At 41.2% G+C, this 24,361-nt stretch overlaps 1 protein-coding gene across 1 annotated transcript in view; it reads left to right on the plus strand.

The window, feature by feature from the left end:
- The window catches only part of LOC137416665 (cadherin-23), a 311,457-nt gene that overhangs the window by 99,133 nt on the left and 187,963 nt on the right, over positions 1-24,361 (plus strand). Inside the window, exon 14 of the mRNA XM_078783975.1 lies at positions 3,409-3,597. Within this exon, the coding sequence (XP_078640101.1) occupies positions 3,409-3,597 (189 nt within the window). The remainder of the gene's footprint in view (positions 1-3,408; positions 3,598-24,361) is intronic.

Here is a 24,361-nt window from a genome sequence, read left to right on the forward strand (position 1 = left end):
AACCTGCCAAAATCCAGAAGACGCAGTCCAACAGCAACCCCCTCCTCGTGAACCTGCCAAAATCCAGAACACGCAGTCCACCAGCAACCCCCTCCTCGTGAACCTGCCAAAATCCAGAACACACAGTCCACCAGCAACCCCCTCCTCGTGAACCTGCCAAAATCCAGAACACGCAGTCCACCAGCAGTCCTCTCCAAGTAAAACTGCCAAAATCCAGAACACACAATCCACCAGCAACCCCCTCCTCATGAAACTGCCAAAATCCAGAACCACTGTTCACCTCCACTCATTTCTTCCATAAATGATGCACATGGTCCAGCAGCAACTCCCTGCTTGTGAAACTGCCTAAATCCAGAAGGACTGCTCACCTCAACTCATTTATTCCTCTCTTTTCTGACTTGTGTAACCACCTTCCACACTCTCTTCGATCTCATTCTTTCTTCCAGGTCTTCAAAACAGCTGCTCACCTGGATCAAAAGTCATGATCTTTTCTACACCCGTTAAGCCAACCCCTCCTCTTCCAAAAAATTTGCTTATGTACAGTATCCATCTTGTCCACCTCCTACTCATCCACCTCATTCTCTCCTACCCCTCATCATTACCTACATCCCCTGTTTGTCCGTCTCTGTCTACCTTCTCCCTCTCCCTCTGCCCTGCAGTTGGCATTTCCCCTGTCTCCTGCTGTTCTCTTTGTTATGTTGGGTCCTGATCTGTTCTGTGCCCTAGCTCTTCCATGAGCATAAACCTTGTATAAAACCCCATAAAACTGTCTATTTGTGTCCACTGTGGGACAAGAACTCCCTCAACTAACACTGAATCGTGTTTGGCAACATTCGGCATGCTTGCCAAGTGAAGGTTGGCAAGTGTGAGCAGCCATTTGAACTCAACCCAGGTAATGCAGAAAGCAGCAAGTGTTAAACCAGTCAACCCAACAGCCAGCTCTCCTGTATTTAATCATGCAGTAATAAATTTGTCATCCTTATTATTACTTGACAACAAGTCAAAGCACCTTTTTCCAATATTTATTTTCCAACACAACAGGTGTTAATTGCATCATGGATGTTCACAGGTTATTACCAAGGACCAACAACCAAAAGCGGCATGGAGCAATGATCACTTAGATTTTCACAAGTTTACATTAATATCAGTCCTGGCCAGTTCTTTGATTAAATGACTTTGACAGGAGGACATAATTGTGAATATAAAATGATGAAAATAAATTAAAAGTGAGGCCCAGCTAATAATGGCCAGAGAGAAAAAAAAAAGAGTAACAGGTCTTTTTTGCTTACAATATCTAGACTTGTGGACGAGAGAAGTGGTAAAGGGTAAGAAGTTCAGCATAATGACCTTGGGACTAAGTCTAAGTCCTAATCTAAGGGCTAATTCTAGTCTAAGGGCCTAAGTCGGACAGTACACGCAAGGGAATGTGGAACAGGAAACGACGAGAGAGAGAGAGAGAGAGAGAGAAAGAGAAAGAGAAAGAGAAAGAGAAAGAGAAAGAGAAAGAGAAAGAGAAAAAAGAAAAAGAGACAGAAACACCGTAGGCTGCGTGGAAGAGCATTGAGCTGTTTAGGGTTAATGGGGGTAGAAGAGATTGTGGGTAGGTATTGGGTGATGACAGACTGTGATTGAACCGCTACTTGAAAGCAGACTGCGATTGAACCGCTACTTGAAAGCAGTTCCAGAAATGGGGGAAAAGATGAACAAGAGAGTGGAGGTGGGCTGTATGTCTGGACTTTAGGTGTAAGTCTGTACCTGGAGCTGAGGTGGTTGAGAGGGTTGAGAGAGTTGGAGCTAGACCAGAGGAGGGGCAATAAAAATGGAACACCATTGACCTATCTATGACATGACAGCAATACTTGTGCTTCAGTCTCATTGTGGGAGACTCCAATAATGTTTAGAGCTTCCTTTAGTGAATCCTATAAGTTCAACAAACTGAACCAATTCCAGTGGCTGTCCAGGGAAATAGACTGCATCAGATTGAGATTTGCAGATGAGCATCTAATAAATTCCAAATTGGCAGAGAGTGAAGCAGTTGCTTTTTGCCTCGCCACGGGATGAGGGCACTCACTGTACAGCACAATGTGGAGTCATCTGAAAAAAGGAAGAGAACATGTCGAAAATGTCCACACCACTTTCGTTTAGTTATACCAAAAACTTGATGATTCTCTGTTCCATAAATTTGTCGTTCATCTTCAGAACATGATTGCAACACTTAATTTTCACAAAACTACAGTAAGGCTACAATACACTACCAATCACGACAATGGCTAACACAGTGTATTGACAGGAAGATTACGATGCATGTCCAATTGCGAAACCAAAGCCAATGCTGCCACCTGTTGAGAAAAACATCAGTCCTGGAACTTTATTGTCTGACTTTCTATATAGAGTTATCGTCGTTAGGTGGATTGGTATACCACACATATAAACAATAGATGGTTGCAAAGTGTATGATTCAGCCAGAGGTATTCCATTGGACAAGGAGGAGTTAGTGTGGACAATGGACAGCGATGAATAGAGTTCTAGACATAGACAGCAATACCACTCATTGGGACAGAGGAGGGCTTGTGAAAGTGCAAGAGAGAATAGCTAGATCGGAGAGAAGAGAAGACAAAGATATAGAGAGGAATCATAGACTTCCTGTGAGAGGAACCATGCTGTCAAACATACATTATCTAGAATGGTAAGATCAGTGGCATTAGAATGGAGACCTCATATATTGATGATCCACACTATTAGGGATTGGGGAGGAAGAATATGAACTAAATGGAAGGGTGGTGTGGGTGCAAATGGGTGCTGGGTATGTTCAGATAGGTGGTGGTTGGTTGTGAGTGGGTGATGCTGGGTTGATGAAGGCAAGCATTGTGTGGATGAGTGTGTTGGTGGTTGATACCACCACCACCACTCAGCCACTCATGTGTGGAAGAGGAGAAAGGATCTTGCAGAACGTTCTCCCTTTTAATCTTGATCTCACAGAGCTAAGAACAATGTGTGTAGTTGTGAAGAAACAGTAACTGGAAGTAGGAGCCATTTTTTTCTTTTTTCACAAGTCTAAGTGTAATGATTGAATTGATTTATGCATGATGAGGTACATTTTATTCTTGAAAAGAGTGGTATCCTGGTCCACCACCCTCACTCATTAAAACCTCTGCTTTGGTTTAAACAAAAGAGGAAAGATTGTTTTGTTTTCTTTTATTTAAATATAGTTATTTGGGAGGTTTGGGTTAAATAACTTTTGAAAAATTGTGCATCTCCTAAAATCTGTCTCAGTAAGTTTTGTAATACTGTTTGATGGGCCAAAAAGCCTTTTCCCAATTTAGAATCTCTGTAATTGTTCAGTAATGACAGAAGCAAATGAGATAGCATAATTCTTCAATGACCCAACCTTTTCTTCCACACCTGCAGGCCACAGAAGTTGAGTCTAATGGCGCCTTGTCCTCTATCTTTGTGGATACGACTTTCACGGTGGTGGTGGAGGATGTCAATGATAATTCACCGACCTTCAACCATTCCGAATACACGATGGAGGTTCCCGAAATATCTCAGGTCGGCTTCGCCCTGCCACTTTTCATTCAAGTGGTGGACCATGACCAGGTAAGTGGGAGGTACAATGGAAAGCAGGGGAACAAATGTGGACACTTCAGTACAATTATGGTTTGGAAGTCGAGAGTGGCTTTTAAATGAGAGGTGCCAGAATTACATGGTTGGTAATAGTAAAGGCATCACCTTAAAAAGTGAGATAACCAACCTTTTGCATGACATTAGGCATTGAGAGCAGAAAAATAGGAGCTGTGTGAAAAATAGGAGTTCAACGAGGTCCTCTTAGAAAGTTCTGTTCCTTTTTCGACACCGAATTGCTGTCCCCATCCTGAACGATAATATTAAGCAGTTCCTCTTGGACAAACTCCAATTTTACACCTTTGTAATATACTATTTAATTAATACAATGTAATTTTTCATCAACTCTCCCGAAACTTCCAGAATGTATAAGCCAATAAAGATACCTGCATTTTAACCAGGTAATGAACATGTGATTATTTTTCTTTTTCCATTGATCTGAGACTCATGGATAAGCTTATTCAGAAATCACATTAAAAGGATATTATTAGACATTGGATAAATTAACACAGTACTGTATATGGAATTTACATCTGGGATCCAGGAATCATAAGCCAAGGTGACAGATGGGAGCTCTAAACAGCCCAAACCAATTTATCACACTCCATCATGGATTTATTATGATGTTGCAATGGTGTGACACCTGCCCAAATCAAGTCAAATTGTTTTAGTCTCTCCATAGACATGCATGTTTTCAGTTTTCTGCATAAATTTTGTGTCAGGGTTTAGTGATGGTATAATGGAGAGGACACTGAACTGGCCATCCAGAAGTCATGGCTTTTTTGAGGGCCTGGCAAAAAATTTGAGGACCAGGTGCTCTATTAAGATTTTGGGCCTTGCCCTAAAATCAAGTTGAAGGCAAGAGATTTACGGATTTGAATTTTAAGCTTCTGGAACCCAAGCTAGTCTCAGGTGAATTACCATGTCACTGTCAAGGTCTCATTAAAATCCCAGCTGGATCACAAAATGACCTTCATGAAATAATAATAATAACTAGCAGTAACCCGTGAAAATCACGGGCATAAATAGTGTTTATGTTCATACAAATTAACTTGCCCTTCCTCTTCTTTTCCGCTTCCTTTCAAAATAATTGTGTCAGTTGGCACCAACATTCATTCTGGCGGATCTCCTGAATATCGCTTTGTATTCAACTGCAGTATTGTCTCTTATAGTGTGGTTACTGGTAAGTATCCCCTTTACATTTCTGATCGCATTTATATTTGTATTAAAAGGCGTAGTATGCCTCTCGAGTCACTGCGCGTCCGGCACACATCGGGACGTCTTCTTCTTCTCCTCGGTATCAAGTGCAGCGTCTCACTGTGCGTAAAACAAAATGGCGCGGGTTATTCAAAACTTTTCACTGATTTTCAGCTTTTATTCCACACTTATAGACATTTGGAGACATAGGTATGCTTATATGGGAGGGTTAGTCATAACTACATAGTATCACACATATCTTAGGGCGACAGGAGCAATAGCTGGAGAGAAGTTCCGATGACAAACTTCAGAAAAAAGCGTTTTAATGATATAGATAGTAATAATAGTAATAACAAAAGGTTTATTCAATTCAATTTCACGCATCGCAACAGGACATCAAATTGTATAAACAATAGATGTTTATACAATAGATGTATAAACAATAGAATTATGTTTAATTAATTAAATGGCATTGCAAATAATTAATTAAACATAATCCAAACAATTGATCATTAAAAGAAAAATAAATGCACCATGATAATGAAATACAATTCGAAAATAATTAAAGAACAACAATTAGTTATCCATAAACAATGCAATGACATCAAAAATGATTCAACAATATATAAAGTTGAATAAAACCAGGGGATAAAATAGCAAAAGAAGAATAACATGGAAAAAGAGTGAAAAGGAGCTTAACAAAGAACAAGGATTAGACGATAAAATAACGATTTAAAACATACATACGCAATGGTAACATCGAGTTACTACGAGTGGAAACAATTCCGACAACACCGAATACACTTTTCATTAAAATATATGAACCCCCCTTAGACCCCGATTTTTTTTTGATTTTTTTTTTTAATGCCGTGAACAAACTCGAGTTGCAACATACCTAATATCATTCGTGCCAAGTTTGGTCACAATCCCATCAGCAGTTTTGGAGAAGAAGTTGCAAATGGTTACAGACTGACGGACTGACGGACGGATGACGCACCATCCCATAAACTCCCCGGAACTACGTTCCAGGTGAACTAAAAATGAGGATGAGAAAGTGCAGGTGTCAATATTAATTCGATAACACCCAATACATGTAAATCATTATTAAACGTCTATGGGAGTTCAAAGATAGATGGTGATTTTGAAAAGTTGTTTGAATTTTTGACTTTGTCATATGCTCCTTGAAGGTATACGTCATACTCTTGACATGTTTTAATAATATGAGGTCTCCCTTACAAGGAACTTGGACGCCAGCGGAGGCTATCAGGCCCATCAAAGTCTGCACTATTATTACCAACTTATGGATGTTTGTCCATACTGTTATCCTTTTAAATACTGGGCAGCAAGCAAGGAAGCAGCGTGGACCATTTTTTAAATCCTTGGTATGACTCAGAAGATGTTCGAATCGCCAACCCTCCCAGACTCAGAGTGGACGCTCGAACTATTGCACCACTGGGTCTGGTTTTAGAAAGGAAAATATGATAAAAATTTGTTTGTGGAAGTTTCCTAGTATGCTCCTCGTGAACATTGAAATCTGCTCAATTTCCTCTCACAGCTTGTGAATGCTATGTTGCTGCAATGAAGCTGATATCTTTGTTGAGTGAATTTCCCCATTTCCAGGAAACCCACAGGCACCATTACACAAATAGATGTCTGTGATGTGTTCACATGGAGCGCTGTCCCTGACCTACAAACATCTTGCGACCCTTGGATGAACACATTCCCAGTTACAATGATACGATTGGCCATGACTTTTTTTTATTTCGATACAATGTCCTTTACAAGGCGTGCCCTCCCGATGGCTTGGGACGTTGGCAGCAGATGGCAGCAGGCTATCTTTCCCCATGGTGCACAATAGAGCAGATGCTGTCATTTTGACATGGTCACCCGATGTTCACATGCGACATGAATTCCTTGCACATGAATTCCTCCATCACAATACGTGCAAACCATTGAGGATGCTGGCCAACAAATCATACAGCCATTTGTACATTGTCTCATGGAGATTTTCATTCCAGTTTCGACGTCTATTCTTTTTTGCAGAACCACTACATTGGATTCCTTGCCATCATGATCAGACAACCTCTAAATTGTGTAAAGATCATTTTAAAACACGGACCGACACCATTATTGTGATGCCTGCATTGGGTGCTGATTTGCCTTGTCTGCCTGAAGAGTAAATTTCAAAATGTTTCAACCTCTTCTTTCTTTGTTCGCCAAATGCTCTGCAAAAGCTAAAGGTTAACCACCACCCTCATTCTCTATCATCATCACAGGTGACATCTTCCTCTCCAGGATGATCTATTTTTGTCTGACAAATTCCAGTGGCAACCATTTGCAGTAAAGTCCATTTACTTTCCCAGTGAACATTTTTTCTCGAGTTGGCGAGCTTGAATGTGCATACCGGAGAGTTCTTTGGATCTGTAACAACAATCAGTAGTGTTCAGGAAGCACAATTTTAATTTTCATGCTGGTCGTGGCCCATTTGTGGTCTAACAAGCATTGGAGCAATCAGGGCTTCCAAGATTAACATTGTATCTAATTCACTGAATTTTTGGATTCAAGTTCTTCCACAAATATCGGCTACGTATGGTGTTTGCCTCATTGATTCCACTCTGGGACATTGATAGACCTTCAGTTTTCATGCCATTAATTATTATATGTAATTCAAAAAATGTATAAATGTATTATTTATTTATCTACACAACTCGTTATTTTTCAGCACGTCTTGGATTGTTGTGAGCATTCCATCCCGAGAACTTCTTGAATATCCCCACGTTATATGTGCTGAATTATTTCAGCGGAGGTGGGAATCGTTTTTTTCAAACGGATAAGAATTTCTATCGGAAGCCTTTATTAAGTGGCTGCTTATCCACAACGTCCTCCGATGCCATGCTGAGCATCTTGCTGTGGCATACAGAGGGTAGTACTGCAGGGCTGCACTGCATGGTTTTTACTGCAATTTGCCTGTAAATTCCCACCAATTTTAAACCACAGCTGCCAGAACTGCACCTTGCAGAATGTCAATGAGGCAGGATTGCTGTGTGTTCTTACTTTCGTAAAGTGCTAAAGCAGTTCTTGTGTCGTCAAACTACTTGGATGTCAAGATTTTCCAAGATCATCACAGAGCCGAAGATAGCTTCCAACTGTAGTTCGTTTGTAGTAATATTACTAAGGATGGTTTTTAATGATCTCTGTAAGGTTCTTTATTATTCTCTTTGCTCCAATTCTCACTGGTAGAATTTTGGCACTTTCAGTTTTCAAGATCTATTGACTTCATTTTTGAGATATTGGTAATTGGTCATTTTATTGATGGGCAAGTTTCCCATGCCCGCACAGGATTCTAAACTGGGTAGGGATGGAGAAGGCAAAAATGCAAATATGATATTTCGTCGTCGAGCTAAAGCGGTTATTGTGTAGATGAGAACCAATTTCGCCCTGAGCAACAACCAGCTGGGAACAACAATTCGCATTTATGGCAAGGTGCTCCATTTGAAACTAATTGCTCGATCTACAGTGCCTTCAGAAAGTATTCACACCCCTTGACTTTTTCACATTTTGTTGTGTTACAGCCTGAATTTAAAATGGATTGTATTGAGATTTTTTGTGTCACTGATCTCCATTAAATACCCTATAATGTCAAAGTGGAGTTCTTTTTTTCGAATTGTTTACAAAATAATTTAAAATGACATACAGAAATATCTAATTTACAATAAGTAGTCAACCACCTGAGTTAATACTTAATAGAAGCGCCTTTGAAGTGATTACAGCTTCGAGTCTTCATGGATATGTCTGTATCAGCTTTGCACATCTAAATTTGGGGAGTTTCTCCCATTATTCCTTGCAGATTTGCTCAAGCTCTGTCCACATGGAAGGGGAGCGTTGATGAACAGCAATCTTCAAGTCTTTCCACAGATTATTATCAATGGAATTCAAGTCTGGACTTTGGCTGGGCCACTCAAGGACATTTATGTTCTTGTTCTGAAGCCATTCCATTGTTTCGTTGGCTGTATGCTTGGGGTCATTGTCCTGTTGGAACATAAATATTCACCGCAGTGTAAGGTCTTTTGCACTCTAAAGCAGGTTTTTTAATTTATTTTTTGTATACAAGAACGAGGCATTTGTAAGAGCTAGCATTAAGCACAAAAACATAAACGGACACATAAAACATACAATAAAGGGAGCGGGAGACAAGATGGGGAAAGGGAGGGAAGCACACAAGTACAACAGTAGAGAACAGGGACATCGAGAGATTTGTGGAAGGGAGAGGGCTTGGGGGGAGGGGCAGATGAAGGAGGGGGTGGGAGAGGTAAAACAAATGGACACTGCGAGGACTTCCAGGAAAGAAGTCAGTATTTCAAAAAAGTGGATCTGTGGTGAATTAATGCCTTTGTCCTTTGAAAATCCTTTGATTTTCTTTTCTTCTCCTACCTCCCCCGAACATCTTACCCTTTGTATAACGTTTTAAAGACAAAAAAAAAATTACTTTATAATTTCCTTCTCTCCTTGCGGTCCCCGCCCACGACCACGTGTGTGTTGTCTCGCCCCGCCCTCTTAATCTCATTTTTCTTCTACCTCTCCAGCCGATACTCACCTTTCAAATTATAGTTTCCACTATACTCATTCAACCCTTTCTCCTTCTTTCTCAGGTCCACGCCCTCACTTCAGGGACCTTTCCCAGATTGTTTTTCACGGTTTTGTTTAAATTTTATTTAAATATGTTTAAACTTTGCCCTGCAGAGTTTTATTCAGTGGTATATTACAACACACTGTTTTTCTTCCAATATTAAAGGCTTTTAAAAATTTCCTCATCAAATTATTCCTTTTCAAAAAAAACAAATAACTACTTTCTAAACCCCCATCACCCCTCCCCTCCCAAACTTCCTCCTCAACCCTCCCATGCCAATCTCCCCCCGACCATCTTTCTCCAATTATTCCCTCTCCCCCCTCCTCATCAAAGCTGCTTCCTCCCCACTTCCGCTCCCTTCCATCTCATACCTCCACCTCCTCCAACCTTCTACTTTGCTTCCCCCCCCCCCCCCCCCCTCAATCAATGCCTCATTGTGCCTCATCCCATCACCATCAAATATTTTGTCCTCCTCATCCTTCCCTTTCTCCTTGCTCTTCTGCAGTCTCTGACACACTATTAACAACTCTCCCTAGCTCCCCCTCTCACCCCTCATCTGACCCTACCCCTCCCCTCCCCTGTCCTGCACCCGATGCTCCCCCTCCATCTTCCTTAACGGTATGGACCTCAAACATCCAGGGCCTTCGCTCAAACCTGATTGATCTCTCCATACAGGTTGCTTCTGAACAACCAGGCGTAATCTGCTTAACAGAAACTTTCCTCCTTCAAGATGTCACTGATTCCTTAATATCTCGTCCTGGTTACTCCCTCCTCCAGTATGATAGACCTGAGCCTCGTCCTGGTGGTGGGGTTACTATCTTTATCAAAAACTCTCTTCCTCACTCTCCTTGCACTGCCCTGTCTCCACCCCACCCCCAGGAGTACCTCTGGCTATGGCTTCCCCTCTGCTCCCACCTTTTGTTCATATGTGTTCTGTACCGTCCTCCAAACAGTGATGACTCCATTTACATCTCGCTGTCTGACAATATGGACCAACTTCTATCAACTCATCCCAATTCTCTCTTCCTCATATGTGGCGACTTCAACTGTCATCATGCCAGCTGGCTGGGTGTGGGTACCTCTCTCACCAGCCATGGCACCTCAGCAAAGGACTTCTGCGACCAACTGGGACTGACACAATCTGTCAATTTCCCCACCCGGATCTCAGTCAACGGAGCATCTTCTCTTCTAGATTTGGTTATGACTAACTTCCCTGCAAATGTCTGCTGCTCTTCTTCTGCTCCAATCGGTTCTTCTGATCATGTGCTTGTTAAAGTGGACATCTCTCTGGCCATTCTCAGAGAGCCTCCTCAGCGTCGACGAGTCTGGCATTTCACTCATGCCAACTGGCACGGTCTTCAAGCAGCCATCAATCATCTGGACTGGTCTCCCATCTCTACTGCCTCTGACATAAACTTTTCCTGGGAATTCTTCCAAAGCAAACTGCTCTCTCTCTCTCTCTCTCTCCCTCTCCCTCTCCCTCTCCCTCTCCCTCTCCCTCTCCCTCTCCCTCTCTCGTCTTACCCTTCCTCCCGTCCATGGTACACGGAATCCTGTGGTAAGGCAGTTGCCCTGAAACAACTTGCCTTTGCGTCTTGGAAGGCAAATCCAACTGAAGGCAATCTCAGTTCCTTCCACCAAGCTCGGAACAAGTGTGTTTCTACCCTCAGGAGTGCCAGGAAGCACGATCTCTCCTCACTCAAGAATGAACTCTCAAACCTGTCTCCTTCCTCCAAATCCTGGTGGCGTTTGGTCAAATCCGTTTCTGGTATTTGTTCCCCCTCCATACCCTCACTCACCTCAAATGGCTACACAGTTGACACCGCACGTGACAAAGCCTAATGCCTCAACACTGTGTTCTCCCCATCTTGTCTCCCGCTCCCTTTATTATATGTTTTATGCGTCTGGTTTTTTTTTGTGGTTAATGTTAGCTTTTACACGAGCCTCGATCTTGTATGCAAAGAAAATACAAAAAAGCTGTATTACTGCATGCATTTTATCATCCACAAATGTGGGATACTTTTAAAAGCTTTTTTGTAGTTTGGTTGTGCAGTTATTGAATATGATCTTGTTTAGTAGTTGGTGGTCTATTTTTCCATAGCATCCTCTTTTGGATTCCTTCTGTTCTGTCTCTGCCTCTAAACATCTTTGTTGTGTTAGGTGGTGGTAGCCTACATCATATCGATGATGATTCCTGTTAGAAGTTTGTATGTTGTTTGTAGACATATTTTGGTCTATACTTGTGAGTTAGTTGGGTTTCTTCATATTGTAGGATGAGGAATGTGTTATCTTCTGTGATCCACTCAGCCATTCTATTTTGCTGTTGGACAAGTCGGTTGAATGCTCGAGCATAGTGATTACCCCACACACGTGAAGAGAAAGGTGGGATTAAGCCATTGTTTCACTTCTGCCTATCCATCCGTCTGTCCGTCCGCAAACGTAAATTTATGATCGAGGAACAACTTAATTTCATTTGAATGCAAATTGTGAAAATGAATCGGAAAACAAACCTGTTGATTTACAGTACTTTGGTTCTGAATTCGTCCTGATCTCGCATGCGCAGAGAGGAGTGAGATACATTTTCCTCTGTCTGCATGCCTGGTCGTGAAACAAAATTGAAAGTCATTCCAAACGGGAAAATTATTGTTATTTATTTCTTTATTTCTTCTGGTTTCTCCTGATGACTCCAATGCAGTATTTAGTTTTCTGTTTCATTAGGACATCACAAAGGACACAATGTAACGTGTTAGATAAGGTGGTGTAAAAGACACTGCATCAACGGTGGTACACTTCAGGAATTAACTTTTTAACGTGCCATATATTGAACTAAATGTGCCAGATATTGCTTCCAACATTTATTTTAGGTATAACTAAACTCAAGGCCTTGTGGTTCTGCATTACTGAAGATTGTGTGCACTCTGCACATTTTTCTGTCTTGATAGCAAAATGAAATTGTGAAAACTTTTATCATTAGGAGCAGAAAACCCTGTGATAAATGGACTCCCTAAACTTATATAGTCAAAATAAGTAGAACTATGCTGATTATATAAAAGTTGTGCATCCAGGTAAAACTTTTCCCAATTTTTTATCGACTGCTCCTCCACTGGAGGCTGGTATCACTTAAGACAGTGGTCCTTGATCTTCTCCTATACCTTGTGTGCAGAACTACCTTCCTTCCAGTTCTTTACTGCTTCTCATCTGGTTTTAACTCCCCTTAGAGTATACCATTTCATCTTTCTCTGGCACCATCTGATCACAGAGGAACTCATCCAGCAACTCACATGTTGTTACTCTTCGAAAATCTAGTCCAACTGCTCATTGTCACTTCTTCCTCTTTACTTTCATCTGTGCAAGTCTCCATGAGCCCCATCTCTAGTGTTTATTCCCTTCAGTGTTTTTAGCTTAACAGGGAAAGGACATTCTTAGTTTATGGAATGGAAACTGCTTTTTGGATAAATTTGCATAGTTGCGCAAAAGCTTTTCATTGCAACAGTATTTTGAGCCATGTCCCCCTGATTCTCTTTGCGTTGGTTGTTTTCTGAAAACAAAAGAAACTTTGAGCCCCCATTTCTGAAAACAGAATAAGATATATTTTATCTTTCTGACAAAATTTGGACACAACATTAAGTTTGTACAATTAATTGACAGCTGCAGGTTTATGAAATATGCATCATATCATAACTCACTCAATCATCCCATTTTCACAACTTGTAATTCAGCTTTTAAGAAATTCAAATCCTTCATTGAATTAAGTCCTTTGCAAGCAGCTGTACTCTAGCAACTTAGTTATTGTTTCAAAATTGCACTATTAACTATAAGAATTGGGCAAAACGATTGTTGAATATAGTGTCGCCCGGAGCTCTGGTATTTCCATCATGTTTATAATCTAAGGATAATGTGTTTTATTGCATAAATGTTCAGGAAGATAACTTGGCTACAATCACAAGCAAGTTTAAATCAAACGATGGATGTATCCCATAGCTTGTGCTAAAAACACATCTGACTACTTACAGTATGTATGATTAAGGTGAGCCATCTTTATAAACAGATTTGCTCCATACGATTTGATTTTTTTGCGGCAACATAATTTCACAGAAATGCTGTTTTATACATCAACATAATTACTGTTATAAAACCACACGTCTGCTGAGTGCGGCACCATTTCGCAATACTCTCCGTAGAGTTAGGTGACTTTCTGTAGTGCGTGTTGTCGGAGATGGTTCTTTCGGAAGGAGAGAGTGAGAGAGAGTGAGAGTGTGAGATTTGTCTTGATTAAAAGATATATTCAAAATATATGACACAAATATAGTTTGTTTGGTTCTCGGGCTACAGGATAAATTATTCTAGATTTGGTACAAGTTGAACCATCCGTGTGTGTGTGTGTGTGTGTGTGTGTGTGTGTGTGTGTGTGTGTGTGTGTGTGTGTGTGTGTGTGTGTGTGTGTGTTATATCCACGGCGATGCGATAATGTACGAACAGTAAATTGTACAAACCTGACACTTCTCAATCAATGTTATTTCTCATATACCTCTGTTTCCGCGAGTCCAACTTGCATTCAGAAACAGAACAATTATGGTTAACCATCTCAAATTGCCACTCTTTTATTTAAATGCTGATAATCAGGCTTATAAGATGACTTGCATTACACATTTAACGCCACTAGCTGCATCAGCAGGTTAAAAGTGCCCAGCGAGCAGATCTGAGTCAGTGTAAATACACACACAGTGCATGTGCGAAATTCCCCGTTTAGCATTCATACGTCATTTTTAAAGTCGTATATTTAAAGACACAACTTGAGCAATTTAAAAAGAGTCTGAAAACACACAACATCTCTGTGAGTTGTTTTCGCTTCTGCTTTTTTTCACACAAAGTTGAATACCCAATTGTTAAAACTATAAAAGGATCCGTGCATGTGTGCCAGCGTCCAAGTTACACCAATAGGTTGGACAGTTCTCTTGACTCCACCCACAATTTATATCCTACGTCCACCATTTTCAAATCAAATCAAATCAAAATGGTTTATTGAAAGCATGTCTGGCAGCCAAGGGCTGAATTACACATGCATACATCTTACTATAATTCACCAAATGTCTGTCTGTCTGTTCTCAGGTTCTGCCGTTTCAAAAACGGCTGAACCGATCACAACGAAATTTTGGGTGAGTAATCCTGGTACCCCCTGGAGTAAAATAGGCTATATTGTTTTTCCAATTTTTTTCCCAATTTTTCAATTTTTCCAATTTCCAATTTTTCCAATTTTACAGTTTTTCCAAACACGATGGAATAATATTTACCGATATGAACAGTGATGTGGCTTTTATTGAAATTCTACAAATACTGTTTAGATTTTGATGATTTGCGTGTGATATGATTTAACGGATGTTTGTATAAATCGTTAAAAAAAAAAAAAACCTTCAATTTCTGATATTTAGCCTTTTCATTTGGGCTTCCCAATTGAAGCCCCACCCGTGGGGCGGGTACCGTTGCTAGTATTCATAATTTGCAATCAAAGATTTCTTACAAGATAAACATATATACACAAAGAATTAAGTTAAGCACCCCCCCCGTTTTTTTACAACCTCGCACATTACAAGTTTGTTGTCGTCAAAACAGTGTAATATACCCATGATATTGCTATATTTTCTGGAGAAGTGATATTATGGTCACATAAAAACATAACAATCATGCCGTTTTCAATATTTTATTCTGAATAATTTAAGGTGAAATTTTTTGGGAATTTTAGGCATATTTTCACCTCAATTTAAGTATGGAGCTATAGGTCCATCACGGACAGTGTGGATGACGTTTATGTTTTCTAACGTACAGTCATTGTTCTGAGAAGACCTCTAGCGATCTTTGCGTCAATAACGTGTGTAGGACCCACGTGATCGGATCACTGACTCAACCAATCACTTTTTTTCACTTTGATCACTCAATTTCATCAATGGATAATTGCTAATGTCATACCAATCATTATTTGATCTCACATACCTTAGAATATATGCCAATGTATACATATACACAAAGAATATATATTAGGGGGTGCTTACCTTAATTCGTTGTGTAGGGGTGCTTAACTTAATTCTTTGTGTATACATATATATTGTTACGGATCTCGGTTTCGGCACTCCCCTTACCGAGGGGGGTTTAATCCCCTCGTCTTTTAAACTGGCCGTCCGAGTCCTGGAACTATCTCGCTCCTTTGCGGGATGAGATTGGCCAGGGTGATTGGTCAAGGATTTCCCAAATACCTTCACCAATCTCTCCGCAAAGCAGGGAAATGAGTCCCTGCTCGAACCGCGGATGTGATGGTAGATTGCCGAGCGGTTTAGCAACCCGCAGCTCGAGCCGTTAACAAAGGACTAACCCGACTATAAAGCGTTTGGCCAAAATCGCGCCACAGGTACTCAATGGGAAGAAGGGACTAAAGCAATCGGGGGAAAGAAGAAGCCAAAGTAAGGAATAACAGATATTTATTAATTATGTACACGAAAACCCAAAGAAGAGGAAACGAAAGAAGGGCATTTACAAGGAGGAAAAACAGATACACAGGGCAAGCCTTAAAACAGTCTTAATTATTAAACCCCAGACAACAAAAAGGACAGACGACAGACTTACACAACAAGGGAATAGCAGGCAGGAATGGCTGGAAGAAGGTTTGGAGGAAAAGCACAGCGAGGAGGTCCGCTTCAAATCCACGCTCCGGGCTGGAAAACGAGCAGCCGGCGGCAGCCCCACGTATACGGTTTCAGCGGCGAAAACCCGACAGGCAGCGCGGTTTATGTTGCCGCTGTCTTGGTGACCCGAGCGCACTGTCTCTTTCACCCCAACAATGCTCGTGCTCAAAAAGCTGCTCGGTGCTCCTCTCTCCCTCCTCTCTCGGTTCTTCCTCCTCGGTCATCTCCGTAAGCAGTCCCTCCTCTTCCTTTTATCAGGCGTCGCCGAATCAAGCCGCGGTTCCTCGGGCTACGCCCATATTGGAGCTCACCGCAGCCCTGGTTGGCTGGTTAGGGCTTACCGGACACGCCCCTGGCGGGTTGATGACAGGGCCACACCTCTTCCTCGGCGTTCTGCCCCCTTTTTCCTGTCCTTGGCCTCGTGCATAATGGAGTTCTGGCTTGATGGTAAAAGAACCCTTACTGCCATTGAGAATAGAAAACCATTCGTACTGGTGTTGAAGAGCTTGGGGCCTATTCTTATTTCATTAATGCAACGTAGATTCAACTAATGGAAACACAGCCTTACCTGAACACATATTACTGAAATAACTATAGAGAGACCTATGGTGGCCTACGTGTTGCGATGTGGACTAACTAGGGGACGACCTTTGACCTTAACAAGAAATGGAGGTATTTACACAGATAATTATTTACAAAGGGTATATTTACAACAATTTACTAAGTGCAGGGTTCTCAAAACCCCAACAATATATATATATATACAGGGTGATTGAAAAGTAACTCCCTATTTTAAAATATTTAGAAATTATTTATTTATTGTAATATTTTTCTCAAATTTTTAGTGTTTGTTCCTTAATGTATGAGAATTTAATCTGTTTTGGTTTTTTTCAGATTATTTTTTATTTGAAATTCGGAAGCCCTACAAACATGGCTGGACGTCTTACCCTGCAGGAGCGTGCCCAGCTAGCGGCACGTTACGAAGTTTGGAAATCCGTTGTTCAAGTGCAAAGATGGTGGAGGACCATTAAAGGAGCACATGCTCAAGTTGAGGCAAAGACGATCAAGAATTGTCATGCAAAACTCATGGCTACAGGATCTGTATCTGATACTCGAAGAAGCGGTCGCCCTTCCAGGTCCAGTGACCCGGAGACAGTGCAAGCTGTTCAAGAAATGTTTACACATAGCCCAAGAAAGTCAATTCGACAAGTAGCAAGGGAACGTGGGCTCTCCTTTCACACAGTAAGAACTGTGCTCAAAAAGGAGCTTAAATGGCATGCTTGGAAGCCGCACTACTGTCAAGCACTCTCTGCTGAAGACTGCGACATTCGCATGGAGTTTGGGGAGGTGATGCTGGCTTGGTATGAAGATTGGTCTGATCTCTTTAAAAATATCCTCTGGTCTGATGAAGCGGTATTTCACATCGGTGGGTTTGTGAACCGTCACAACTGCTATTACTGGGCAGGAGAAGATCCTCGTGTTATTTCTGAAAAAACGCAATATCGGCCCAAGGTAACGGTGTGGTGTGGAATGACTTCGGAAAGGATTGTAGGTCCCTTCATTCTTCGCGATACCATGAATGCCAAAAGGCACCTCACCATGCTGCAAGATGAAATCTGGCCAATTATCAGTGCTTCGGAGAATGTTGAAGATTTGATTTTCATGCAAGATGGCGCTCCTCCACATTTTGCTATTGTTGTTCGTGAATGGCTGAATGCCCACTTCCCTGGGAGATGGATGGGTTCTCGTGGTCCGTATGAGTGGCCAGCCAGGAGCCCTGACTTAACACCATGTGACTTTTTTCTTTGGGGTTGGGTAAAAGAGCAAGTCTACTGTACCAAACCAACGACTTTGGAAGAACCTGAAGGGCGAATACGAGAAGTTATGTCATCCATCCCACAAGAGTTCCTGGTGAAATCAGTTGACGCGGTTCCCGGGCGGCTTGAGAAGCTGGTGGCGAATTTTGGTGCCAATATCGAATTTTAAATAAAACTTCATGCTATACGCTTTCTTCTTATATCCATTTCTTTTAAAAATTGTAGTTAAGAAATAAATTATAAGTATTTTAAAATAGGGAGTTACTTTTCAATCACCCTGTATATATATAAAGTCAAAAAAGGTTCAAATAATTAAATAATTAAAAAATGCATAATTAAAAAACAAACATGGCATGTTACAAACAGAAGAAAAAAAAATTAAAAATAAAAAAAAAACTGAGAATTGTGACTAAGTATTACAAACTATTAAGAATACCAATTAAAAATGGCAATGTGCTTGTTTGAAATATTTTTGTTCTGCATTTGTACTGTGAGTACTTTTGTGCTTTCCTGAGATTAAAAGGTATATGTCTCATAGCAGGTAACCACATTGTACGCAAATGATGGGTTTCAATAGCAAATGCAAAATCTTTACACAACTTATGTCGTCGTTCCTCCAAGGTTTTCTATTTACATGTTTCCAAAGCAAGATGGTAAGATGTGTAACGTTGCCCTAACATTATTTTGCAGGCTCTTTTTTGAACCCGTTCTAAATTGTTCACCTGTGCTTTAGTTAAGGCTGCATTTAAAACAGGTACACAATATTCCAACACCGGTCTGATGTAGCCAATATAAATTGTCACAAGGTCACAGATGGGTAAATTATACGATTTAAGATTACATAAAATGTACAACTTTCTATTATATCTTCTAAGCATTTCCCCTATATGAGCATCCCATTTCAAGTTTTCCTGCATTGTCACACCAATAGTCAGGGCCCTTAGGGATATTTTGGTTCAAATTCTTCCAAAGCATCAAATTTGGCGCAGATGTTGCCCATGCCATACTCTTTCGATTTTTGACGGGTGCCAAGGGTGGTATGATCCGGGGACCATACCGGTCTATCCCGCCATGTCACCTGACCTATGACGTCATAATTAGGATATGCATCCAATCACATGGCGTACTATAAGTGGTCAAAGTTCAAAATGAATCGATCGAAAAATGAAGGCAGGGATCCATTTTTAAGGTTTTCATAAAATCCAATATGGCCGCCAGGTCACATGACCTATGACGTCATATTTATGACATGTATACAATCATGTATACATGAACCCGGATCATGATCGCACAAAAATTAAACACAAGGATATGGCATACAGTTCATAAAACATCAAAATCCGTACCTTTGTAATTAGACTGATGAACTGCATATGCCTGAAAATTAGGAAATAGACATGTAAATATTTCCTCTAATTGTCAAAAATAAGGTCAGAGTTCGATTACCCAACCCAGAAACATAAAATGGTGAACCTCGCGTAAATCTTGACAAAAAACTCAAAAACCGACATGTTTGACTCAAAAATGACCTTTAAGATGACCTTGAGGGTTGACCTTGACCTCAAATCTTCAAAATAACATCATAATTGGATTCCTCGACCTCGATAACCCCTGAAAAGTGGTATCATACATGATTCCAACCCTTTTGGTTATTTAACTGATTTTCCTCTAATCCGGGTGGCGGCCATTTAGTATTTCGCCAATATGGGGCCCCCGGGGGGGGGGGGGGCACCCGTCTTGGCGCCCGTCAAAAATCGAAAGAGTATGGCATGGGCAACATCTGGGCCAAATTTGGTGCTTTTGGAAGAATTTGAACCAAACGGCCCCAAAATATCCCTAAGGGCCCTGACTACAAGCACTTTGATTGATTGCACACTGGGTAACTGAGTGTTATTTATGAAGAGTGTTTGGTGTTGCACTCGCTGCTTTGTGAAGGAAACTGTCATTGTGTAACATTTTAACGCATTCAGTTTCATGTTATTATCAGATGTCCAATTCTGAAAAGTATGTAAGTATTTCTGCAACTGTTGAGTTGAGTTGAGTCTCTTTCCAACTTTCAACAAGGGTAAGATCATCCACATATTTAAAATACAGGCTGGGACTTTCCTCACATGCATCATTGATCATTACCAAAAACTAAATTGGACCTAATTTTGTACCCTCTGGTACTCCTGCATGACTATTTTTCATACCTGATCTGGTTCCCTTATATTTCACGCACTGCTGACGGAATTCCAAAAAGCTAATAATCCAGGAGATAATACATGCACGTACTCCAAGGTGAATCAATTTACAAACCAGAACGTTATGATCAATTCGATCGAAGGCTTTTGAAAAATCTGTAAGAACTATGGTGGATATTGATGTTGGATTATCAGCATTTTCATATAGCTGATGAAGCATTTCTATTAGATAATGACAAGTTGATAGCTTTCTTTGATTGCACCACTGATCAGGATCAATCTTTTTTTCAATGTCCTCAAGGAGCCATTTTGCAATAAATGATTCCGCAAATTTTGCGAAGTAGCTCGTCTGTGCAATTGGTCTCAATTCCAACAAAGTCGGTGATTGTGACTTTGGACTTTGTGACTTTGGTGTCACTTCTGCATACTTCCAACAATCCGGAAGTTTGTTGGTGCTTACTCTTATGCGAAGTCAAAGACAACTTTGGAGCTATCATATTTACAATCTCCATGCCTCCCTATAGGTTTTACCTTCAGTGTTAAATGACCAAAACGATAGTTAAAAGGATTTTGAGCCGATAGCGATCACGGGCCTTGTGAAGATAGGCCTCAGCGATCGAGGCAGCGGTCTGTTGCTGTTACACCTCCAAAATAAGTGTGGCATTCTCTTAAGGAGTGCTTTCACTTCGGAGGTCATGCAAGTCCTCACCAATATTTCCAACTATGTTCTCTTAAGAGATTTGACCAGGGACCATAAACCCATGTCATTATAAATGGAATTTTTGAGGACTTTTGGGAATCTCGCGACATTGTGAGAGAAAACATCCGTCATTATTTACTTTTAATGATGTGTATATATACAACAGGAAGAAGATAATTTGGTTTGGGTGTCATGGTCACTTGACAGTTGCAGTTCCATGGGATTTCTGCATATCACTCCGTATTGTGAATTGTACAGGCGGCCATGACAGGCCATGACATGTTGGAGGTCTTTCGATCGCGGTTTCTGTGATGTCGGTGATGGCATTATGGGGAAGGGGAAAGCATTCAATATTCTGATGTTTGGATGTCGGCATGCCCATTTGTTTTTATGAGCTGGGGTAGGATGAGGAGGGGAGGACAGAGTTGGGTTTGGAGGGGCGAGCGAAGATGGGACAGAGTTTGGAGGGGGGGGGGGGGGGGGTTGAGACTTTGGTGGAAGGAGGGGAGTTGAAGGTTGTGGTAGGGAGGAAGAGTAGGGGTTTAAAGGCTTGGAGTGGGGAGCCTTAGGATGAAAGCGAAAGGTTGAGGACTTGTGGTTTGTGAGGGGCGGGGGAGTTGAGGACTTGAAGTCACATTTTGCATTGCGTGGATGTTTTGCGGTTCCTGCTCGTTTGTTAGAATTGTAGTTGAAAGGTACAATAATAATTATCTTAACAAGTACAATATTAAAAAATAATACACAGCCCGACTGCTGTGTTATGGGCAGATAAAGACAGGAGATGTTACTTCGCTGGTACAGGTGACTGATGATTTAGTTAAGGAAAGTTGAGCTGCAGTCTACTTCAGTCCTTTACTTCTGCTTTAGTTAAGATAAATACCAGACTGCATGTGCTCTCCAACTTATGTATGAGACATACTGTGTAATGGCGCAATTCATCAATGAAGTTCGATTTATTTTGTTTAATCGCACTTCGTTTTTGTTTAAACGATGTAAGCGTGACATATCATTCGCATTCAAAGTGTTGTAAATACAAATTGCCAGTAAAAGCGGTGCAAATCTTTAGCATCAAACGAACTACGATATGGTGGTGGTTTGGGTTGGGGGATGCGGTGGGGAGAGTGATGTGAGGGGCACAGGACATTGAGGGTTTGAGCCCCCTGTAAAAAATATAAAGTAACCTCGGCTGCTCTGCCAGGGTAATGATAATGGTAACAATAATGTACTAGAATGGCACTCGGTAGAGCACTTACCTCCGCCAGGCTGAACAGTTTATGTTTTGTTTCCCACTGATAGGCCAAATCTGGATTCGGACATGAACCAAAATCTAATCGGCTTGTTCTTGTCACCTACCCAACTCGTCCACCAAGTTTAGACATAACTCATCCATAACTTTTAAAAATATGTTATATATCGCTTTTCGCCTGATCTCTTAATGGTGAAGAATCACTTAAAATTAAATAATTCTCGTATCCGAATCTATATTCAAATCTTCACCAAAACCGAATCGATTCGTCCTCGTCACACACCCAACCACTCCACCAAGTTTCGTCCAAATCCGTCCGCAACCTTTTGAGATATCCTGCTATATGTCGGTTTTAGCCCGACTGTATCTCCCAATGGTGAAGAATCACTTTTAAAATTCTACTAGCCGGATCCGAATCCGGATCTTCACCAAAATCTAATCATTTTGTCCTTGTCACATACACTACTTCTCTGCCAAATTTCGTCCGAATCCGTCTACAACTTTTTGAAAAATCTTGTTCACAGACAGACAGACAGGGGTGAAAACATAAGCTCCATCCACTTTGGCTGGCGGAGGTAATAATAACCACCGAATGTTTTGTATTGTAGTCTTTGTCAGATTGTAGTTATAACCTTCGAAGTGTCTTCGGGGTTGTAACCCTAACCCTAACTTTGAAATTGAAAAGTCAGCATCTCCCGAGCAAAATATAACTTTACAGATCTTTAAATTGCTCAATAGTAAATTTAACGCTTCTTGGTAAGACTGAAATTGAACTGCCATCAGATCGCATTTTAAGACGAGGAATGTCATGTTGGAATATATTTTTAGGATATCACCTGCTGTTACAGAGTAGGATGTGTATGAGGTGGGTGATTGTGTTGAGCTTGGAATGGTTTGAAGGTGTAGATCATGCTATGGGTACAAAAGATGATGGAATTGCTGTTACATATTGCATGCCTTACAGTTTCCTACATATGGATATTGTTATAATAATATCGGTTTAATGTCATCAGTCCACTTCCACCAACTGCCTCTCCTTTGACCATATATTCATTGATGTTCATTGACATTTGTCCTTTCAATTTGCCACCTTTCTGTGTCCAGTGTAATAAATATTTTTTTTGTTTATAATTATTCTTCCTATTGAATGATTTCACTATTCATTTTCTTCCCATTTGTGGCTTCACGATATCTTCGCTTTTTTTTTTAATCTGATCATTTCTTCATTGTCTGGTCCTGGCTTTGACCCTTGACGAGTATGAATTTGATGACTGCTGCTCTGATGCAATGCCGACAGAATGCTGCATCATATGGAAGGAAAGAGACATTTGAGAAACATGGGCTGTAAATGAGCACAGAGAAGACGGAGGTGATGTGGGTAGGGCAGCAGAGAAAATAAATGAATATGAGGTTAGAGGGGAAGGAGATCAGACAAGGAAATAGGTTTGAGTATCTGGGGGGAACAGTGACCTGGGATGGTAAGTCAGGGGCAGAGGTGTGGAGTGGAGTGTGGTGTGGTGTGGTGTGGAGGTGTGGAGTTATTCAGGTGTGCGCAAGTGTTGTTTTTTTGTTTTTTTTTTGTATACTGAATCGAGGCTCGTAAAGAGCGAACATTTATCTCACAAACAAATCAACAAGACAAACAAAACATATAAAAAGAGGGAGCGGAAGACAAGATGGGGAGAGATGGGGAAGCACACAAACACAACATGCGAGAGCAGGGAGATGCGTGGAAGGGAGAGGGCCCGGGGGGAGGCGGCGTGGGAATGGGGGGGGGGGGGGGAGAAGTACAAAACACAAGAACACCAAAGACTTCCAGGACAGAAGTTGGTATTTCAAAAAAGTGGAATTGGGGTGAAATTAGCGGGGCTAGAAAAGATCAAGGTTTTGGATGGGGTAAGATAAGAGATGGTGGTGAACAGCTGTTTTAAAGACCTGGAGGGTGGAGTGGGATTGAAGAGAGTGAGGGAGTTTGTTCCAGAGGCGGGAGAAAAGAGGAATGAAGGAGTGAAGGTGAGCAGAGAGTCTTGATTTTGGCAGTTTAACCATAAGAGGGTTGCAGGCAGATCTTGTGTGACCTGCAGGAATATTTGCGGGACAGAGCCCAGAGAGAGCTGGGGGGGCAAGGCCAGAGAGGAGTCGGTAGAAGACGGAAAGACCACCAACCTGCCTGTGGTGAGTGAGTGAGAAGCCCTTGGAGTTAGCTTCATCGCGGGAGATTCCAATGATTCTGAATGCTTTGGTTTCAACAGCGTGAAGACGAGCTAGGTGTGAGGCAGGAGCACCAGCCCAGAGG

Source organism: Myxine glutinosa, chromosome 8, assembly GCF_964187855.1.
Source record: "Myxine glutinosa chromosome 8, kmMyxGlut1.1, whole genome shotgun sequence".
In the NCBI taxonomy this organism is placed as follows: Eukaryota; Metazoa; Chordata; class Myxini; order Myxiniformes; family Myxinidae; genus Myxine; species Myxine glutinosa.